Raw genomic sequence first — 21,808 nt, forward strand, 5'->3', positions numbered from 1 at the left:
CATCTCTTAAAAGAAAATAGTAATTCTTTACTGAATTCCCCAGAAAGCTCCCTCCAACTAGTTGGAGAGGCTTCTTAAAGTAATTATGTTGTGTGTCCTTTTCTAGAGTTGCTTCTGTGGTTTGGTTCCATCTTACGCTGCTGTATACGTCAAGTGTTTAAAAGCACAAGGGCAAGTGCAATTAGTCATATTTTCTTAATTCAAACTGGAGACCTTTATCCAAATTATTCCTGCAACAAGACTAGTTCTATTTAAGTGATGGCATCTCCTTGGCTGGACTAGATGACCTTTGAAGGTTCTTTCCAACCCAGATTAATCTATGATTCTATACCCAGTCATGACTTTATACGGTGAAGGATTCAACTTGTGCTGTTTAAATTGTTGCAGTAGCTCCTATTGTCTTATGCTTGCCTAATCTTCCAGAGGTAAAGTTAATATCTATTTTGCAATATCCTTTATTAACAGAGGGACATGAAATTTGAAGGCTTTCTACAACTCAGCAGAGCTAACATGATTCTATTCCCCAAACTGTCAAGATCTGAGTATATAATTGGGTTTCTGCAGCCCTCGGTAGTTTCTGAACTGCTCATCTTCTAGTGGAGCCTGAAGCATTCTTTTATAATGAAGCTCTCTGGTATGGTGTGACAGCCGGTTGGAAGTGCATATACACAATTGATGCTGAAATTATCTATTGTTTGGCATAAAGATGTGTTTCAAGAACATGCTGTTGTGTTTATAGATAGCAAGACATAAATTTAGAAGTGGTCCTGTTTAATTTGATTAGTTTTGATTCTTTGCCAACAACTTCTCTTTTTGAATGTTTGTATCCTGCGAGCAAGTTGCGACAAAGTTCTGTCTTACTATTTTATTATACAGAGGGTTACTTTGTAGATCTTCAGTCAAAAGAGGTTGCATGCCAAGAACTTGAAAAGGCCAAAGTTTAAAACTTGTTCTTCCTTTAAGTAGAAATAGCTGCAGAAGAAGTGTTTTCTTGAGTGGTGTTTGTTTTAGGTTTTGAACAAGTCCTTATTCTTTAATTTTTGTTTGGAAGTGACAATTGAACAGAACTTAAGTGTTTGTTGAGGAAAATTTCTTCCATCTTGGGGGGGAAAGGGGAGTGGAGTGAATGTGTTAATCTGAAAAACTAGGGGGACCAAATGAAACAAGGTAAACTAACTCACTGGTGTAGTTTAAGCTTGAAAATGATTCAGGTGATTTTTTTGGTGACCAAATTGCTTTCCAAGACACATGCTGCACCACATATTCTCATTGCCTTATATCAGTGTTAGTGAAAAGATGAAAGTATGTGTAAAAACAAGCAGCTTAGCTATTTCCTGGTTTTATTTTCTACTTGTGATATTTTTTGAGGTGGTGATCAGTATTAGAAACTGAAGAGAAACAAGCCGCAGACCTTTATTTAGAGCAAGCAATTTTTAGGAAAACAAATGCAAAATTAAAGAACATATGATTACAACAGATCACAGTTTTATTCTGTTGTGAGGTGACGATACATTAGCTTGCAAGCTGTTGCTGTCAGATGGTGTGTTGGGTGGTTTAAGAGCCCAATTCCCTGGTAAACTTGGGGAGCACCTTTTTCTTCCCTATGGCATGGCCATCGCATCATTTTATGCAGGCATGTTCGAGACAGATGCAAGATGTTGTCTGATCCATACAGATCTCCGTGCTAAGTGGTAATCTGAAAGTAACCTTGGCAGAAAGCGAGAAGCTTTGCTGAAAAATTTCCCTGCGATGCTGTTGCTAGGGAACTGTGCCTATTGTATGTGTGCTGTGTGTCTTTAGCAGAGTCTGGCTCCTAGATACTGCAGTGTGGAAAAGCACTGCCTTCAAAAGTAAGTCCCTGTCCCCCATTTTTGGTAGGTTTGAAGGCAGCAAAGGCAGATAAGGCCTCCCTTATCAAATGCATCCTTGCTATTTGCTTTTAGTTTGCTACTAGTTTAGGTGTATTGCTCAATAAGACAAAACCATGCTGAAAATGGAAGGCACACTTGATATCTTGCTGCAGCTCAGTCTCTCTGCTTCATAATGATAATACAGGATGATTTACAGAGGCAGGCAGCAATGTAACAGTAGGGCAGGGTATGTCCTGTTTCCTGCTCTGCAGAGGGAGAGGAGTCTTTTTTCTGTGACAGTGAGGCAGCAGTGATGATCAGTGGAAGAAGACTGGAAAAGATGTGTATTGCACAGTGGAGGAGTGCTCAGAAAAGGAGCACACAAGTGATGCCAGAAAGGTGGGCTGAAAAGACGATTCATCAGCAAGGAGCCTTAATCCATGTCTGGGCAGTGAGCTGGCTATTCATGATCTGTAACCATAAAATGTCAGCATTCTCTGAAATATCATTATTACTATTATTAAACATCCTCATCTGCTTGTCGGTGCTGCTTCTGCTACTTTGAGAGGGTCCTGGGTGAGTTACATCAACCAAAATCCCCTTCTGCAATTTCTTTCCTCATATATGTTCTGCGAAGCAGTTTGAGGTGTGTGCACTCCTCTTCTTTGCTGGCTCTGTTTTACTGGGAAATGACTGAGGGAGACTGATATTATGCATTAAAGAGGCCTAAGAAGCAAAAAAAATTGTTGATGTGGAAGTGAAGTGGGAAATAATTTTCTGTAATTAATCCAAAATGTATTAGGCTGGTGAAATGAATTTCAGATTCAGCATTCCCTTTCCTCTGTGACGCTGTCTTCCTGTGGGAACATGCAGATGCAGTAGGCTAACAAACACATCCTGGTTTGTAAGTGAACCTGAAAAAGCCATATGCCTCTGTTTGATGTAAGCTTTCACTCTCTGTACACTCTATAGTTCAGAGGGGCTTTAAAAATTCTTTATGAATCAAGAAGGCCTCAGTTTTTGCTGCTGGCTACTGGGTTAATAGTGTTCAGTCCTAGAATAGGGCTGTGTATATTTTTATCTGTAGGTTATCTCAGTGAGAGAATGAAGGTGACATGAGGAGATGCAAGCGACATGCCAAACAATGAAGCTGTGCTTGGACAGCATCTGAATGGAAGCCAAGGAAAAAAATTTAATGCATTGCCTAGCTACTCATTTTTTTCCCCTCCAAAAGAGTCTTTTGTTATCCAAGTATATTTTTAGTGTGGGTTTTTTGTTTTGTTTTGTGTTTTTGTTTTGGTTTTTTTTTTTCTTTTTTTTTAATCTGGTCAACATTTCATTCATGTTTGTGTTGAATACATTGTTCCTTTGGTTTTCAAGAGGCTGATGCCTGTAGAGATGGAAACAATTTCCTTAATTGCTGAGGTTGAGGTGAATGTCATTACCCTTCATGCTGACCCAAAAGAACCTTTTTCTTCAGGCAGCCTCATGAACAATTTAGCCTTTGATGTTTTTTAGCTTCCTTTTAGTCAAGAGGGAGCCTGTGTAGAAAAGCACGTGGAAAAGCATTCCTTCAAAAATGATTTTAAGAAGCATAATTTGTGCATTCTTTAGATCACAATCATATCTGAATTTATTCTTTTTAAAGGTGCAACATAGTTCTGAACTTGTTCTTATTTCTATTTGTTTTAAAATTAGCAGTACCTTCTGTGCTCAGGAAGGTCCAAAATAGAAACTTAGCTTCTAAGTATGGGCTTATATATGTATGTTCCTAATAATGATATATCTAATGATATGCTAAATATGTTCCTCTGTATGGGTGAATTAGCAGTAGTAGTCTGGTTTCTCCTGCACACAAGACTTTTTGGTCTTTAATGAGGAACTGGGGAGAGGGAGGATGGGAAAACGATATATGTGGAGTTTTAAAAGGTCTGATAATTGTCAAAGATAGCAGAAAAAAAGAGACACTTCACACCTCCCCATTACTTTCAGTCTTTGTTCCCTTTCAGTTTTAGGAGATATTTTTACACTTTCAGACTACAGAGTGAAGTCAAGCAGGAGAACCTGCAGAATATTTTACTGCCTTATTTCGACCTACAAGTGATCTCTAACATATACACGCACCATTTTTATTAGATTTTCCCCCTCTACCCTCCAGTAGCTTAGCTTAGTAGTTCTTTTACTTGTTGGCTACAGTACTAACCGAGGAATGGAAGATGCCTATATGTCGGAATGCCTATATGTGCATGTAGAAAGAAAAGGAGGTAGGAGACTGCAGAGGTGAAAGGAGATAATGAATGGGAAAAGGAAAAGTAGTCTAGAAAAAGAAGAAAATATGTGAATGTGTGTGGTAAAGATTTTGTATGTATGGCATTTGCACATGCTTTGCTTCACCTCATGTAAGTCATGTGAAGAATTCAGCAATGAATGAATGGCCAGAATCTTCTGGCATGTATGTTGAGTGATGCTCAGCAGTTTAGTTACAGAATACTTTGATCCTTTGATCTTGGGAATGGATTGCTTCCATACTGTATGCAAAGATGACAAAGGTGCAGGGATTTGAAAAGAAATGAATGTATTAAAATGTAACAGGAATTAAATTCACAGGTGAAAAGTCTTTTCTTGGCTAATAGAACATTCAAAATAAGAGTAAGCTATTTATTCCAAATATTTTCAGGCTGTGTAGTTCTAAAGCTATCATGACTCACCAAGCTTTCCCTTATTTAGTAAGTACCACAGTGTTTCAGCACCGGGTTGAAAAGGCCGGTTGCTTAAAACTGCCATTCCAGGGGTTTTTTTTGACCAGGTAGTTGGGAGTGAAGTGATACTGTGTACTTTGGAACACTTCAGATATTTTTCAGGTGAAATCTGCCACAGAAGATGATATTCCAAGATACTGAAATAGCATAAAAATCAGATTTTTTTTTTTTTTTTTAATTTTTTTTTTTTCCCTCCTCTTCTGCCCCCTGACTGCAGTGGTTAAATGCATTTGGACTCATTGGAAATGACATTTTTCCATTCCCATTGTTACCTGAAATTGTAATAGCAAGGCAGCCATACCGTAGAGATGCCACTTCCATTAATAGGAAGAAGATTATATTTAGAGCGGATATAGAAGGGCCTGGGCGAAGGGGTAAATGTTAAAGCCTGTGTGGACGAGTGAACGATGAAGAGAGTATGATCTCAAGCTAGCACTCTGTGTCCAGGAGTAGTACATTGACCTGGGAGCTCTCAAGTCAGAATGGCAAAAACTTTGGCTACTGGCAAACTCCAGCACTCATGGTGTTTGCCAATGTGTGTGTATCACTTATAGGCATGAGTACGTACACTTCACTTCCTTCACCTCGAGCAAGGATGCTTGAGCAGTAGTTCTCAATCTTTCTCACACAATGACCTTTATTGTAAGAGCAACGCATTTTGGATGTTGATGGCCTGAGAACTCAAGGCAGATGAGGTCGGTTTTAGCTGTTATGCAGCAATGTTTCAGTTTAATTACATTCAAAAATATTCAGAAGAGGGTTTCCTTACAGTTACTGTTCTTAGCTGGGCTGCATATGTCACTTTAGGTTAAATGAGTTCACCAGATTTCTGAAAGGTTCTGAAATAGGGAGAAGTTCTGCCTCTTGGCTTCCATCTAGAGAGGGATGCCGCTTTGAATTACAAATGCATGAGAAGTGGGTGTGTTTTGTAATTACTGGTGAAGTCAGGTGGGCTGCCGACTTTAATATAACCTGTAGTACTTCTCATATGTTGCAAAAATGCTGCTACTTTAATAAAAGATATTAAAACTCCTTCAGAGTTTCTATAATTCATATTCTACCTACTGGCATAGACTGTATCAGATGAAGATGGAATTTTAAACCTGCATATTATTTAAGCAGTATTAATAACTTGAAAGGAAAACAGGTCTTGTAAAAGGCTTTCTGATCAGTGTAATTTACAGTGACTCCCTAGATGTATTAATTAAAGAATGTGTTCCTGTCTTCAGGAGTTATTTTAAAGTATTGATTCTTTTTTATAATGACTATATAGCACTGCTCATAAAATGTTATTTGAAAAATTGTCTTGTCTGTCTCGATTCCTGTGCAGCTACAGAGCCACCCTGTGAGAACGAAAGGAAAAATGTGATTTAACAGTAGGAGGATGGGAGCCTGAATTCTGTGCATGTGGGAATGTTGTCATCTTACTCAGTAGCAGGAAGTTAGATGAATTAATGCAGGAAGTCACTGACAGTATATTTGCCCTCCCCACCTTGTTTAGGTTAGCCAACTCCCATGTGTCGAAGACTGAAATGCTTTCCTTTAAGCCATGATGCAACAAAGTATTTCAGTATGAAATCTTATGGAAAAAGTTGTGTGATTTCAATGTCAACATCTATGGTTACAATTTATTTAGGAAGACTTCAGAGACTCTTGGAGTGAAAGGGACATCTTCCATTAAAAACTTCATTACCTGTTGCTCAGTCATTAACAAGTTGGAAATAAGAGGTCTTAAGGGGTGTCCAGCAGGTGGGAAATCCTCTCTACTCCCCTGAAACAACACATAGTATAAGGCACTGACTGCAGCCTGTCATGAGCCCCCACATCACAGAATGACCAGCTACATCTAACAGGGATAGGAAAAGGGCTGTAATAATGTGGGTGAGTTTGCTCTCAAAGACAAATATAGGTGACTATGCATCGTCAATACTAAAACATCTTATATATGTCTATTGGCAAAACATTGAAGCCTGGCAAGACAAATTTTAAATTAGTAATAGTTTCTATTTTGCATCTGGGGAAAAAGCAGAAGTATCATACAGCGATGAGATTCCCTTCTGCATACCAGCATTTACTGAGCCTCTAGAGGCAGAATTTTAAAAATCAAGGCTGAAACATTTCCATTAAAGAGTTTTAAGAGATGGCCAAAGCACTCTTTAGGTTGTTGATACAGATAATTATTTTTTTTTTCTCTTCCCAGAATGTCAGGGAAATTTCAGGAGACTGGTTAAAAGACAATGTCCTGCAATATTTTAAAAGGTTGAACAAAATGACTCAAATAATTATAGGCCTGTCAGCATGGAATTTTCTTTGGCTAAAATAATGTTGTGGCTGACATGAATTTTGATCAATAAAGGTTTAAAAGGTGATAATATAGTTGCTTGCAGTGAGTACGTGGCTATGGAAAATATGTCTTGTCAAACTAACGCGATACCTATTTTTTTATGAGAGGAAAGTTTGATAAATGTATCAATGTCAAATCAGATGTAACACTCATTTTCAAATGGCGATGTAATATACTTGGATTTCTGTCAGGCAGTTGGCTGGACAGTGTATGACATTCTGATCAGGAAATTATAAAGATACAAAATGACAATAACAACCACTAAAAAATTACAAACTGATTATGAGAGGTCCTACAAATATCGCTGTAAATTGAAATCTTTATTGAATCTGTGTTTCTAGTGGAGTCACCAGTATTGTGGGCTGTTTGGGCCACTTTGGGAGGGCATATGCTAAGCAGGTGTTGTGGTTTAACCCCATCTGACAACTAAGCACCACACAGCTGCTTGCTCAGTCCCCACCGGTGGGATGGGGAAGAGAACTGAAAGGGTGAAAGTGAGAAAACTCATGGGTTGAGATAAATCCAGTTTAACAGGCAAAGCAAAAGCTGCATGCCCAAGCAAAGCAAAACAAGGAATTCATTCACCACTCCCTATTGGCAGGCAGGTGTCCAGCCATCTCCAGGAAATCAGGGCTTTGTCGTGATTAATGGTTACTTGGGAATACAAATGCCATCACTCCAAATGTCCCCACTTTCTTCTTCCTCCTCCAGCTTTATATACTGATCATCACATCATACACTATGGAATATCCATTTGTTCAGTTGGGGTCAGTTGTCCTGGCCATGCACTCTTCCAGCTTCCTGTGCACCCTCAGCCTTCTTGCTGGTGCGGTCGTATAAGAAGCAGAAAAGGCCTTGACATTGTGAGCACTGCTCAGCAATAATGAAAACATCCCTGAATTATCAACACCGTTTTCATCACAAATCCGAACCAGACCCCCATACTAGCCTCTGAGAAGAAAATGAACTAGAGTTCATAACCCAGGCAAAACCAGTGCAACAGTAGGGCCATACGTATGGGGAACAAGAACACAGATCATAGTAACCGGAGGAGGCATTTGCCTCTTATCAGGCCAGAGCATCTCTGAAAGATGTGAGGGCTGGGGTAGGCATCATCTGAGTTTGGTTTGTGGAATTATGGTGTGGCCCAAAAGGGTTAATTCTGTTTTCAAGTGTCTGACCATCAAGGTGAGTGATTGTCAGGAAGGTGTGCTGGGCATTAACCTCTGCTGCTTTAATACTGTGTTCAGTATGGGATTGATTTGAACAATTCAGGAACAGCAAAAAGAAAGAGCTTGAAACCTGTTGAAAGGATTAAAACATTGGAGAAAAAAACCCCAAACAACATCTTTAGGCTGAAATATGGTAGGAATGTTTTCTAGCCTCAGAAAGATGAGGCCTATCTTGATTTATATTTATAAGTAATTAAAGGAGGAATAGATATGATGGGCTCACAACATGGATGAGAGAGATGAAGATATAGAAGGGGGAGCTCATACATACAACAAGAGTAATCAAGTTTTTGGCTTGTGGAGGATTTTTATTTTTTTAATAGCTGGAAATATTTTAATCAAAATATCTGGTTTAAAAACAGTGTCTCTTTTAGATGAGATGTTTTCTTCACATTAGTAAACAGACCTGCAGCTGTCTTCTCTTCATCTGATGTCATGGTAGATTTTAAGTTGACATTTCGATAAGACCCGTTATGCTCTGTATGCAAAGCAAATCAGCTTGTGTCCTCCCTTTGGCAAAGCAGGTTATCATATAATGAAAGAGGTTAGATTTGCTTTTACGATCACATCACCCTCCCGCCCAAGAAAAACCCATACCAAAACCAACCTCAAAAAACCCAACCAAACAAAAGACGTCATTCTTTTGTTAATTATTCCATTCCAAAATACTCTTTTTGGGAACAGCATGGGTTCAGTCTGACATAATTCTGTGGAGCTCCCGTAGCAGAATGTCTTTGGTCCTAGTAGTATGAGAATAGAATGAGCATGGCAGAATTAGGCTGCTAGCTAGGGTTGTAGCGAGTTGAACTTAAGTTGTCCTCCTGGAATGAAGAGGAGTCATTTTGCTACTACTAAGAGTAGTCATGTAAGCTACTCCTAATTAGGATTTTGTATAAGGCTTGCTTATGAAATATTGGTGTTCTGCTATATTTCTTCTGTTTTGAGGAATAAATAATTTGGTCTTCAGCAGGATTTGGGTTTGTTTTTACATGTTTCTATTGCTTTTGTTAGGTCAAGACATTTGGTCTTTCTTTTCATGGATACTTGTCCCTTTTTCCTGACAGTATCAGAATAAAACTGTAAAATGTAATTGGTCTGTGTCAAAAGATGACCAATACAATCTCCCTCTCTAAACCAGTCTGATTTCTTGCTTTTTGGAATGCTATTGCAAATTATTTCTGGTGACTTTTCCACAGTGATGCCAGATATTACCTGTGAGAGGTTCCGAATAATTTGGAATCTATCTGTATATGTGAACAACCTAAATGATTCCTTTTAGTATCTAGAAAGATTTATTAGGCTGTACCTGACCACAGTAAATTTTATCTGTCTCAGTCTTGCCCATTTATCAAGTTTTATTAGCTGCTTCTGGAATTTTGATTCATTCACAACCTCTTAGTTTCAAGAACTCTAAATGAATTCACATTACGGGACCTTCACTATCCATCTATCCATCCTATTTCCTTTGTAGGCAGTTTTCAGTAATGTGTGTCATGTCTTTAACACAGATGGAGCAAGGGATTCCGCTAGGTTGAAAATAGGACCCCTCCTGCTTCATCTTGAATTTTCTGAAGATGAGGCCATTCTGGAGCATGCTGTGACTTGAATTATTTTTCTTGCCATGTTTTCCCAAATGCTTTAATTTCTTAGGCTAAGCGCCTCTATTCTAAAGCATCTCTTTTGTCTTCTTGCCATTGTTATGTTGGGATGTCATTGACCAAAATACTTTCTGGAAATTGGTCTTCTCACATCCTGGTGATGGGTGTTGAAGAACTGAGACATTCAAAATGCTATCATATATTTGTGCTTATTACTGGGAGAAGCAGAAAAGCCTCTGCACTCTAGAATAAGAGTAGTATTCCTGAATGACATTATTGATAATATTATTTTGATAATACTGCCAGGTGTTTTGGATGCAATTTTTAATGAAGGATGGTGTAGGTCAGAAGCATGTAAAAGAGGAAAATACTGTAAGGAGGTTCCAAGAAAAACAAAACCAAAACAGCAAAACAACAACAAACAAAGCAAAACAAACCCCAACCAACCAGAAAAAAAAAACCAAAAACAAACCCCAAACAAAGCATCCAAACCAAAACCACATGCTAGAAAAAGAAGGGTTAGAGAGAGTCAGCAAAGTCAGACCTCTCTTTGGTGGGGCCAGTTCCCTCGGGGCAGCATGGTTGGACAGGGTTAGTCAATTGGTGGCTTCTGTCTTGAGACAGTATGGCCCCAGCCACACTACCAGCACTTATTTCCTTTAAGAGGGTCTTTTAGGGACAGTGTCTGCCTGTTCACAGTATCCAAATAGACTACCCAGACAGTCAATTGTTCGAGGGTATGAACTTTATAAGAAGTGCTGTTTTTCCTTTCAATAGTAAAAAATGCAAGGCTTTGTGCTATTGTGTAATCCTGCAGGCTGTGTATGCTGAGTTCTCTATGTAGAGAAATTGTGATGAGATTGCTTGCAATAACGCCACAGTTAGGGGAGAGCTCAGTTCCCTTGATATCTGCATTTGATTAACTTTGTGATTCTCTCCAGCTTCATTGAATATTCCAGAAAAGATTCCAAATGGATTAAAAATGATGGACTGTTTTGCCACAAAGAAAGACATGCGAAGCTCAGATTCTGTTGAAAATCTTAAAACTGCACCTATGCGTTCACCAAAGGACCTTGGAAATAGTTGTTTAAGTAGAATTTGATGTTGTGTTGCCAAATAATACTTGCTGTCATGACTTTTATTCTAAGCCTATGAAATGCTGGATAATGATATGTGCTTTGGCAGAATGTTTGCCTGCAATCATTGTTTAATAAAACCATTCATTTCATTAAGATCACAGTACTAGAAATTAGCACATTCAGATAGGTAATGATGACGTTTATATGCTATAATGAACATTTTTCTTTTTGCTGTAAAATAGCATAAGAAGAAAAGACAAATAACAAGTTTTTGGCATGCTACAAGCTACAATTCTTGACCTGAAAACATCAGAATAACCTGATGGTTTTGAAACTCTGTTTCTGTGTCTTCGTTTCTTTAATTTCTCCAGTCAAAAGTGGTGCCTGTGGCCTCAAAGAGCAAACTAGATGTAGTCCCCAAAGCAAGCCCAAGTAGGTTGTAAGGTATTTGTCTTAGTGCCTCTCATTTAACTTAGGGGAGAAACTGTAAGGAGCTGGGAATTGGTTGAAACAATCTAAATCAAAATAATTTTGAGAAAAACAGTGACGTTCTCTTGGGTAAAACTGTGCATCTGCTGAAGACCTCATTCCTCTAGTTCGTATTTGGATGTGGATAGAGATGTCTGTAATGTTAGTGAGGATTTTGGCCTTGTGGGATTTGCACCACACAGGCATAGGTTTGAGAGTATGTATACATCGACGGCTTATGTGATGGACAATTTCTTTATCGGTCAGAGACGATACTTTAGTCTTAATTTTTATAAAATAATGAAGACTGGGACCATGGCTTGATTAATTTTAAAAATGATGAAAGGATAAAGAAAAATTGGTTTGTAGCTCAATTTTGTAATTTTGATTACAAAAATGGAAAATTTTGACAGACTGTGAAGTAGAGGGATATGAAAGTGGCAGAGCTTGATTTTCCTGGAATGAAAGATGCTAGCGCTTTCTGAACCCCAAGGAAAGAAGGGAACTGTCTGAAGAAGGGTACAAGAACTAATTGGAAAATCTTCAGGCAATGGAGAAGAGCCAACTGACCTTGGTGACTTGTAAAGATTTTTGTGTCACTTGTCCTGGCTATGTTCTTGTCATTCTGCTAAAACCTAAAACCTAATCCCACTGTGTGTTCTTACTGGCATCTCAGCAACTTTGTATTGTAGAGTCATCTGATGATGAAGTTTGGTTTTTTTTTGTTGGTAGACATGGATCTTTCTTTGTCTTGACATCTCAATCCATCCATCCTCCATTTGAGGCAAACAGTACACATCTAAGTTTTTCAATATGACCACACTTGCCTTTGTAGACAAGGCTTGGGATTAGTTTCAGGCAGTGAGGGCAGAGATCATAACCCTGGAAGCTGTAGAAAGCTATAAAATCTTTCTTTTGAAAGCTTACTGCATCCTGCCAATATCTTAATGCTTTCTCTCTTCCTCCATGCTTGCAAAAGTCTGTCTAAACAGTACATTAGCTCATGGTCTGGTGTGTCTCGAGGGGAAATGTTTTCTTCCAGACCTTAGTAAACAGGCTTTGGTTTAATTTCTTTCTGTAGTGGAAAGTAAAACTATGTGCAAATTAAAAAGACAATCACACTACAATAGATCACTAGATTGATGAAAAATGGAAGATGTCTTGTGAGCTGTAGGCCACTGGGCCTCTCACTTTTCAACTACTACAGCTAACAGCTAGGAACAGATTTAATGTGCTGTTCTTGGTGAGGTTGTACTGGTTTGCTGCTAATGTGTTGCTTTAAACTGCACTTAATTGCTAAGGTGTGTGACTAGGTTAGCAAGCTGCTTTCTTATCAATCAGGTGTCAAATCAGGGGGAACACAGAGTTCTTAGTGAAGGATCAGTGGAAGCAGGACAGCTTTGCTAATTAGTTTCCTTTGATTTGATTTTATTTTTTCACATCAGTAGAATTCTGCATACAAATGTAGTTGGGCAGAGGGTGTCAAACAGTACAAATTATTGTTATGATACATTAATCAAGGGCATAGAAGAACAGTTCTGGGAGAGAAGATTCCCGTCTTACGTAAGCTTTGATCTGCAGTCTCTCAGTCACCTTGTCTCCTTCCATTAGGACTTCTGATCCCAGAAGGAAATGAAATTTGCCATCTTCTGGCCTTGGCAATTTTCCTTACAGTGAAATTTGCCAAAAGACATGAGATGCCATAGCTATACTCCTGGATAAAAGTACTTATGTACACACCGTCTTAATTGCTTCCTTCTCTTGCTATCTCCCACATACCCCTCCCAGAGCTGTGCTTTTGTGCACTTAAAAAGTTAGAAATGTTAGTGACTAGAATCTGGATGCAACTTGAACATCATCTCTTCATTCACCCTTAGGAAGCTATTTTATATGTCATGCTCTTATCTCTGAGAAGTGATGGAAGCCTCTGTGTCCTTGAATGTTTTTGGAAATAATTGCACTGTAGGATATTAACATGCACTCACAGGGCAGTGAACCAAAGCTAAATGGAGTTGAGGTCCTTTTGTTGTTCTAGATAAGCACCCTGATTTTCAGATGCTTGTGAATTTTCATTCTGCAATCCCTGTTGTGAGTCTAGCTCCCTGTGCCTCTTCCTTGCAACCCCCTGTAACTGTCTCTTCTCCTCTGCTGCAGCACTAGGTTGACTTTGCCTGTAGACCTGACTTGATCTTTTTCCTGGTGGGCTGCACAGCAGATCCTTGGTAGGAGCCCTGGGCGTACGGAAGGAAGAGACAGAATAGCCTTGTGGTCAAGGTATTAGTTAGCCTGAAACTTGGATTTTATACCCTTTGTCAGACTGTTTTGTTATAGTGCTCAGAATTCCCTTAGGGGGCTGGTTGACAAAAGATATTTTGTGTCCTAATTACTTTTTGAAATCAATGTGAGATTGTATGTTTAAATATCTGTATGAGTTTTATCCTGTATATGTTTGTTTATTGTCTACAAAGGAGAGACCAGTGCTTTCTTACCTCATAGGACTGTGGGGGAGCAAAAGGAGGGATAGCTATTTTTCAGAAAGATCTCTATACCAGGTATAAGAGGGAGGCCATCTGTATTTACCCTCACCTCTCCTCTGAACCTTCTTCCATGATAACATCTCCTTGAATAGATAACCTCCTCCCCCTAATATGCATATTTATGTACACACACATTTTCTGGTATATATACACACATGCATATATATAGGAATGTGTATGTAATAAATATTAAATATTATTTGTATGCTTCATATAGTTTTAAGATATAAAATTATTTTAATCTTAAGTGAAATACTTTATTTTGTGTAACCCACTGCTTTTACATTCAGTTAATGTTTGTTAAGGCTGGGCCATAAGTGTATCTGCAGATTGCAGAAAGAAGTTGGTGTTTTGCCCAGAGTTAGTGGTTGCTGTGCTAAGATCTTTCCTCACCATCCATGTAGTTTATGTTCGGACTGCTTCTGATTAATAAAATGCTCGTCCCTTGTCTGCTTCTTACCACATGTGTTAAAGCTGGATGCATGGGTCTGAACTGCAGCCATTGCTAGATAGAAAACAGCTTGCAAACACACAATTTAAAGGAAGAAACAAACAATTTATGTATGGTTGAAAGGGCACAGATAATAAGGTAAATAAGTTCTGAGTAAAATGGTCCCTAAGCATTCTTTTCCTGCCTCACAGGAGAAGTGCTTTGAGATCATTTATATAGAGATCACAGTATCCTTGCACAACCCTGCTCAAATTTTCCTCCAGATAAAGAAGCAGCTTTAATATGAATTGTTTCTGTGTAGGGAGTCATGTTTTTTAGGCTCATACAGTGCTTCACTCACTAGCAGTCATTCTGATTTCTCTTTTAAGATCAGTGATTTTTTTTTTTTATTAAACCAGAATGTAAAAATATTGCCCAATTAGAAAGCATTACTGTCTGTTTATAAGTACCCTTGAATGTACTTTTATCCACTGGGAGCATGCAGATGTCTGCTGGAATTTAATTTCTCTGCAGCACACTGGGGGTGGGGACAGAAGTAGCCAGAAAATTATGGTTGCTGCAGTAAATACCAGGCTTCTCTCAGTGACCTGCACTGACTGCACAGCATAGTACATCTAATGTAAGCATGAAACATCTGTTCAGCAATGCTGTTCTCTGGCTGGTCAGTTTGTACCAGCAAAATATGCATTTTTGCTGATTGTCATGGGGGGTTGTGAAGAAAAGGGGGTGTTACTTTTTAAAACTTATTGTAGAAAAGATGTTATGAAATACCTGCAAGGCAGCACTGCTCATTAAGCAGTGGCAACCTTGCTTCACCTCTGTGGACTGGTCCCTTCTGAGCTCCAACATCATAGATGCATAGGCCAGGAATCCTGTGGGTTGATTGTGAAGCAAGCAGCCTGGATGGTGAATAAGACGGCTGTTTAAGAAAGCTAACTTGAGAGTCCCCTAAGGGCATTTTTTGACTGGGGGTTCCTGCAAAGTCAGTCTGTCTTGCCAGGTGGTGGGTAACACTGCGATAATGCAGAGCTGGTGAACCTTGTGCTCTCAATCTAGCAATTCCTTCTATGGAGTGTAGTGCTGTTGCTGGAACGTGGTATGTGCTCTCCTTGATCTGGGCCATCGAAGGTGAATCCAGGGCACTGCTTTCAAGAGCTTGTGATTTTGCTTGATTTTCAGTCATTGTTAGCAGAGCTGTCACTTCCACCGAGGTGGCTTTTACCTGACTGAAAGGGGTGCAGCAGCACTGGTCGTTTGTGCTTTGCAGTAGGTTTTACCCCATCAGGCTACAGAGCTGCAGAAGTGCAGCTGCGCTATGTATTGGCCGTGAGTGGCTGTCATGGAGGCAACTCCCCAGAACTGGGGGTTCTGTATAATACAGCAATTCCTGGTCTGGTCGTACCCAGCGTGGTTTGGCTGACTCCCTTACAACCTGGTGAGCTGGCTAGCGGGTGGCTCTGAATGGTGGGTGGAATAACAGCTACATGAATGGAGTACAAAGCTGTTTGAGGTGACCAGCATTCTTTTATCTGGTTTGCTGGCTCTGTAGCTGCTGCCATTAGATACAGGAATAAAATGCTGCTTTTCCAGGGGATGTTTTACATTTTAAACAACACCTGGTTTGGGTGTGGGGTCTTTTTATACATATATATTTTAATTTATTTTTTTAAATGTAGTGTTTCTGAAGGGGAGCCTTGGCAGTAGGTATGAGCCGCCAGCCTGAGCCATTCTTTAGTTCTTTTGTACCGATGCTTTTGAGTCTGTGCCTGTGTTAGCGTATTTCCTAGGGAAGTAGCCAAGAGAGGATTATTCACACCTCAGATAAAATTTACTATTTTATTAGCAGTAGCTTCGGTATCTCCAATTTTTAGCACTTGGTGAAGATGCAGAATTTGCTTTTTTTGCTTGTGTTTCCATGTGTGGATCTTGTTTCCATGGCATCAATCCTTAAGCTTGAGAAGCATAGGTGGGAGCATTAGCCAGTGAATAGGCGTTAGGAACCAGCTGTGCTCCCATGTAGGGCTCTGGTTTGTGGCAAAGATAATGATATGGGATATGGTGATGATTTATGCATTTTAACAGTCAGGGCTTAAAGCTTTGCCTGTCTGCAGTACTGTGGAATAGGAGACTTGATGCAGTCCTGGTAGTGCTCTTGCAAAGGCATTGATTTTCCTACTGCTTTGTCTTGATTTTTCTGAAGACGAGGCCGTGCTGGAGTGTGCTGTGACTTGAATTATTTTCCTTGCCCTGTTTTCCTAAGTGCTTTAATGTCTTGGCTGAGCAGCTCTGTATCCTAAAGAGTCTGCTTTGTCTTCTTTGCCATTGTTGCATTGGGATGGTACTGACCAGATGTTTTCACATCACAGTTGTGGTGTGGGCACATCATGAGCAGCAATGATTGTAGTGTTTATTACAGAATTGCTCAAGCTAGTCTGTGTGTCAGTCTTGGTTATTTTGTTTTCCAGTAAATGCTCAACCACAGTGAGCTGAGTACAAGGACTGTTGTTAGCTTCTATGGTTTTATGTTATGCAGACATTGAGGTGATCGTAGCAGTTTCTCTGGCCGTAAAAACTATAAAGTTATGCACTCACAAAACTATATAAAATTTTGATGGTATGGACTTCTTTTTTAATATAATTGAGCATATACTTATGCTTTATATTTTATCATTGCAAATGTACTTTTAAGAAGTAGAAGAATGTGCTTATTAATTTTCTCCAGCTCAGTAGTATGTGTAATAGGTAAGCAGGTGCAAGACAATGAACCAGATACAGGATTTGAGGAGATTGCTTGTGTTTTAATTTAAAACTTGAGGTCACTCAGCAGAATAGCTTTGTGTTAGATGCCTATGTTACGTCAGACAGTTATGCCAGCAGTGACATTGCAAAAGAATTCAGTTGTAGAGAGAAGTCCTTGCTGTAGGTTCTTGTTACCTACTGCATGTTTCCATCATTTGTGAAGAACTTATGAAAGCTTAGTGAGTGCTACTGTGTGATATATGCTAAAGTGACTTCAACATCTGACATGTTCACAGCAGTTGCAAGGAAGAAAAATACACTGACTGTAAGTTTGCTTTGAAAAGAAATTTATAACTAATTTCCATCGCTAATGAGCTTAGCAGAAAATGTTTGCATTGTTCTTTTTCCTTTCCCTCTCCCCCCCCCCCTGCAGCTTATGAAAATGAAACCAGCCTGCTGCTAATAGAAGAGCTGAGTTCTGTGGTATTTTGCTCCATTCTAGACGAATGACCACAGGGATAATATCATTTCAGGTTTATCACACTGAGTCTGTATGCTTTGTGCAGTTCTTCAGGGATCATCTGGAAAAACAGTATAGATAAGAGAAATCGAGATCTTCATCACCCTTTCAATTCCCAGCTGTCTCTGTATGGCTCTGATTTTGCAAAGGCTTAATCTGCATTTGCTCTGTGCCTGTAAATAGTCTTGTTGGATCCAGTGGATGTTGTCAAGGATGTGATGTTTTTTGCAGAACTGGCCAGTCTTGCTCCTAAGGATTGAAATGTCAGTGGTTGACTGCATTTTGAAAAGAAAATGCCTTTTTATTAACAAAAAAAAAAAACATACCCCCCTTCCCCCATGAAGCCCCTTAGTGAGACTACAAATGAAATTTCATTTAAAAGTGAGAGCACTTCAACTTTGATTCTGCATCCTACAAATTGTAGTTGTTTGTTTCAGGTTAATTTTTAATTTCCTGTCATAATTGTGGTTGTCTTCCTACTGTTAAGAGGGTTGTCTTTAGTTCATTCATACTTCCTTTTTCAGATCGCATGTGGCTCAGAGCATAATCTGGCAGTAGTTGGTAAGTAGCTTAATTTTATATCAACTCCTCTCACCTTTTTTCATGTTTAAGTAGCACAAGATGAAAGAAAAATGTGCACATCAAACATACTGAGTGATTAAGGGCATTGTGTGCAGCTGAAAGGAAGAAAGTAACATATAAATGTGGAGGAAAGAAGAGAAACCAGTATCGTAAGTGGTGTTGATGGAATGTGCCCTTATTGACCAGTCGCTGTAAGAAGAGAGGGGTCCATAGATCTAACAGCAAAATATATTTGCAAAATGCTGCAGTCTGTTTTAGAATGGAGCCATTGCAACAATTCCAGCTGCAGCCTTAGAGTAGCATCAAGCTGGTCAAAAGTACCTTTGTTTAACATGGAAATTATCAGTGAAATAAATCCTGGGTCTTTTGTTGTTCAAAGCTTGGAAAATCTTCAAAATGTCAGTCACTGGTAGTCAGGTTCTTTAGTGGGTCATAGTATAATGCAGCTGTTGAAATAATGATGAAAGTACTAGGAAGCTAATGTCAGTGGAAAAATTGAACTTCGTGTACCAATTCCAGGAACAATCGGATTGTTGCTTTCATGTGATGAGTTGATAACTGAAGTTTGATACATGATTGGTATTATTTATAAATGCATGTTTAAGAACATTTTAAAATGTAGATTTTTCAGGTGCTTTATAAAGGAGGTCAGCATAATGATCCCCGTTAATAGGCAGGGTGAGAGAGATGAAGAAAGGAATTCTATACTCATTGGAGCTGGAAATGAAAGAGTCTTCGAAGTTGCAGTACAGCAGTCCATCCACACAGACATTTTTGATTGCTGTGACTGATGTGTTGAGATGTTAAGTGAAGAATTTCCTTGATTTTCTTAAGCATGGTACGACAGGTGTAGAAAAACCAGCTATTTAGTATCCAACCTGCATTCTGTGTCCTAATTTTTATGGTATTTATTTAAACTTGTTGTCTCGATGGGTTTCATTAAGAGGCCACAGAGGTAGTGTTCTGTATATGTAGTATATTTTCATATATACTGTATTATATTTTCCAATTATCCTTCTGTAGTTAAAACTTGCAGTTGACTTGTTAAGCTCTACTTAGTTTATACCTGGCTTTAAGAAAAGATTTTTCCTTTAGCTTCTCCCTACTCGCTCAGTGTCACATGCCTGTATTAATTGTCAGGCTGGTGCTTCTGAATGTCAACTGAAGAGTAATCTTGTTTCTTGCTGAATTGATGAAGTAAAAGTGTACTGCTAGCAAATTCCTCCAGTGTACATGAAAGCAAAGCATTGAGTTTGAACAACCTTCTCTCTCCTTATGTCCTTTTTAAGCTTTCTGCCTTCTAGGCAGAAATCTCTGGAAAAAATGGGTAGGGGAAGGAAATTCTAGAAGAAAGTCACAATAAACTAAGAACTTAGCATATGTAAAGAACATCATATGCCTAAGCTGTGTGCTACACTCATTGAATTCAATGAGAAAATTACCAATGCTGGAAGTTAGTCAATTTTATTTTAAGGGACAAAAAAGATGTGATGTTACTATTTTTTTTTTTTTGAACTAAGCAACTATGATACATTTCAGTCTAGAAATTAATTTTTACATGTGCTTTTAAAAGGTTGACTTTTTAGAATATTCTGTGGCAGGATTTCTCTGATCACTTGTCATTCTTAGTTCAAAGCTGTCAACTGTTATATTCCTTAAAGATATCACACTGACTTCTGTAAATATGTCTACTTGATTGTATAATTTTGTAATAACTTATCATTCACGCAGAGTTTATTTAGGACAACTATATCATCAGTTTCAGATTTAATTAGTAAATGCTTGAATTATAGGCTTTAAAACTGAAATAACACAAGTTCAGTATGAAAGGTAAACTGAAAAGCAAGCTTTTAACAGCATAATATTCAAGTCACTGTTTCTGGTTGTATATACAAATCTGTTTGTGCTTTTTTTGCTGCATCATCTTTTAAATAGAAACATTTTTAAGACAGAGAGGATTTATGACTCATTTCACAAATGCTGAAGTTGTGTTCCAATCATCTTGCTGATGATAACAAACTGATTTGAAGGGCTAGCAAGCAGTTAGTTTTTTTCATGTTACTTTACATAGTCTGCATCCATTTGTATTTTTTAGCTGTTTGAATTCTCTTTTCTTGCCTTCTACTGAAGTCAGTGCAAGATTTGGCTATTGTCTTCACTGTGATGTCACTGACTCCTCTTTTTGGTGGGTAAATTGGAAGAAATTCAGTTTTCATTTGGTTGTGAGGTGAATTTGATATAAAGGAAAAGGAGTTGAGGGATGTCTCCAAATATATCTATGTTTCTAAACTTAATGAGTTAAACATAATAATTAGTACATGAAACAGTGTAAACATCTTCACTTCTAGCTCTTGGTGAAAACACTTTTTTGTTTTGGTTTGGGGTTGTCCCGTGGTTCTAATTTTAAAATTTGCAAGTATTGTAATACTTCTTGTGTTTGTATCACTTCTCACTTGAAAATGAAATCCCTGCCTAAGAAGAAAAAACCTCACACTTTTCATCTCAATCAAGGATTAATCATCATGGGAGCCAGCATATTTTTGACTAAAAAATGAATAGTTATTTAATAAATGTTGTATAAGATCTCATATCTGAAAAATATCTTCCAACACTGAAAACTTGTACGTTCTTACTGAGCAAAACAAAGGCTGGCTTTTCAGCCAGAGTATGATAGCTGCACTGTGTAGCACTGAACTTCATGATATTAAGACAGAATCTTTGAATGACTGAAATGCATAACGGAACTAAATCACTGTGACAAAGTTGAGCTTTTCCAGGTTTGGGAGTCTGTAGTGTTTGCAACACTGAAAAACTAAGGAGGTTTGATTCTTATCCTAAAAAGCATGTGATTAAAAATGGTATTTATGGGGAAGGTGCTTACTGCTCAGCACTAAGACTTTGATCCTCCTTTTTAAAAAAAGAGAATAAGTGTCTTTTAAGAGAACGCTTAGCATGCCATATGCAGCTCATGCAATGCTGCAACTTTAAGTAACATTAACTATGCAGAAATAGAGTAGATATAAAATGTATGCCTGTCTTGACTGTAACCACAGGGCACAGGACGGAATGCCTTGAAGAGCCTCCACATGCAAATGTCTTATTTTAATAAAAATGAAGCACGGAAATTTTATTCAAGCCTCCTTGAAGTAGTAAAATATAAAAATAAAAAATCATCATTGGAATCATTGGCAAAACCTTGGTAAAGCATAATATCCCTCTGGTCTTGCTTTTAGTAATTTTCTCAATCTGTATAAACCAATAAAAGTCTTCTAAGAGAAAGATACTGGAGGGTGTGTAGGGAGAAGTGCTTGTTTTAAAAGCAGTTCTAAAAGCTGACTAGCTTCAGTTAAGTCTAGCTTTAAAGCAGCCTTCAAAGTGGTAACTGGGTCCCCTTGACTGTGCATTTATAAGAAGTAACTTCTGTACATGCCTACAGTAGTGCAGTGGCTGATACCAAATCTAACTGGTGATTTTTCTGCTAATGCAATAACTTGGACGCTTCAAATATTTTTGAGCATTTGGAAGAGAAAGACATGGACCTTTCAAGTAAACAGTTTCAGGTATGGTGTTTTGAAGGGGAAAAGTGTTCGGACGCACAGCTACTTCAAATGGTGCAAATGGCATTTCCTTACGCTTTCATAGCCAGCAT

General features: G+C 38.5%; 1 protein-coding gene across 1 annotated transcript in view; it reads left to right on the forward strand.

Annotated features, from left to right (window-relative positions):
- SERGEF (secretion regulating guanine nucleotide exchange factor) overlaps positions 1-21,808 on the forward strand; it is a 150,810-nt gene that overhangs the window by 64,988 nt on the left and 64,014 nt on the right. Inside the window, 1 exon segment of the mRNA XM_030485240.1 lies at positions 18,102-18,138. Coding sequence (XP_030341100.1) covers positions 18,102-18,138 — 37 coding nt within the window.

The sequence above is a fragment of the Strigops habroptila genome, chromosome 4, assembly GCF_004027225.2.
Source record: "Strigops habroptila isolate Jane chromosome 4, bStrHab1.2.pri, whole genome shotgun sequence".
Taxonomy (NCBI): Eukaryota; Metazoa; Chordata; class Aves; order Psittaciformes; family Psittacidae; genus Strigops; species Strigops habroptila.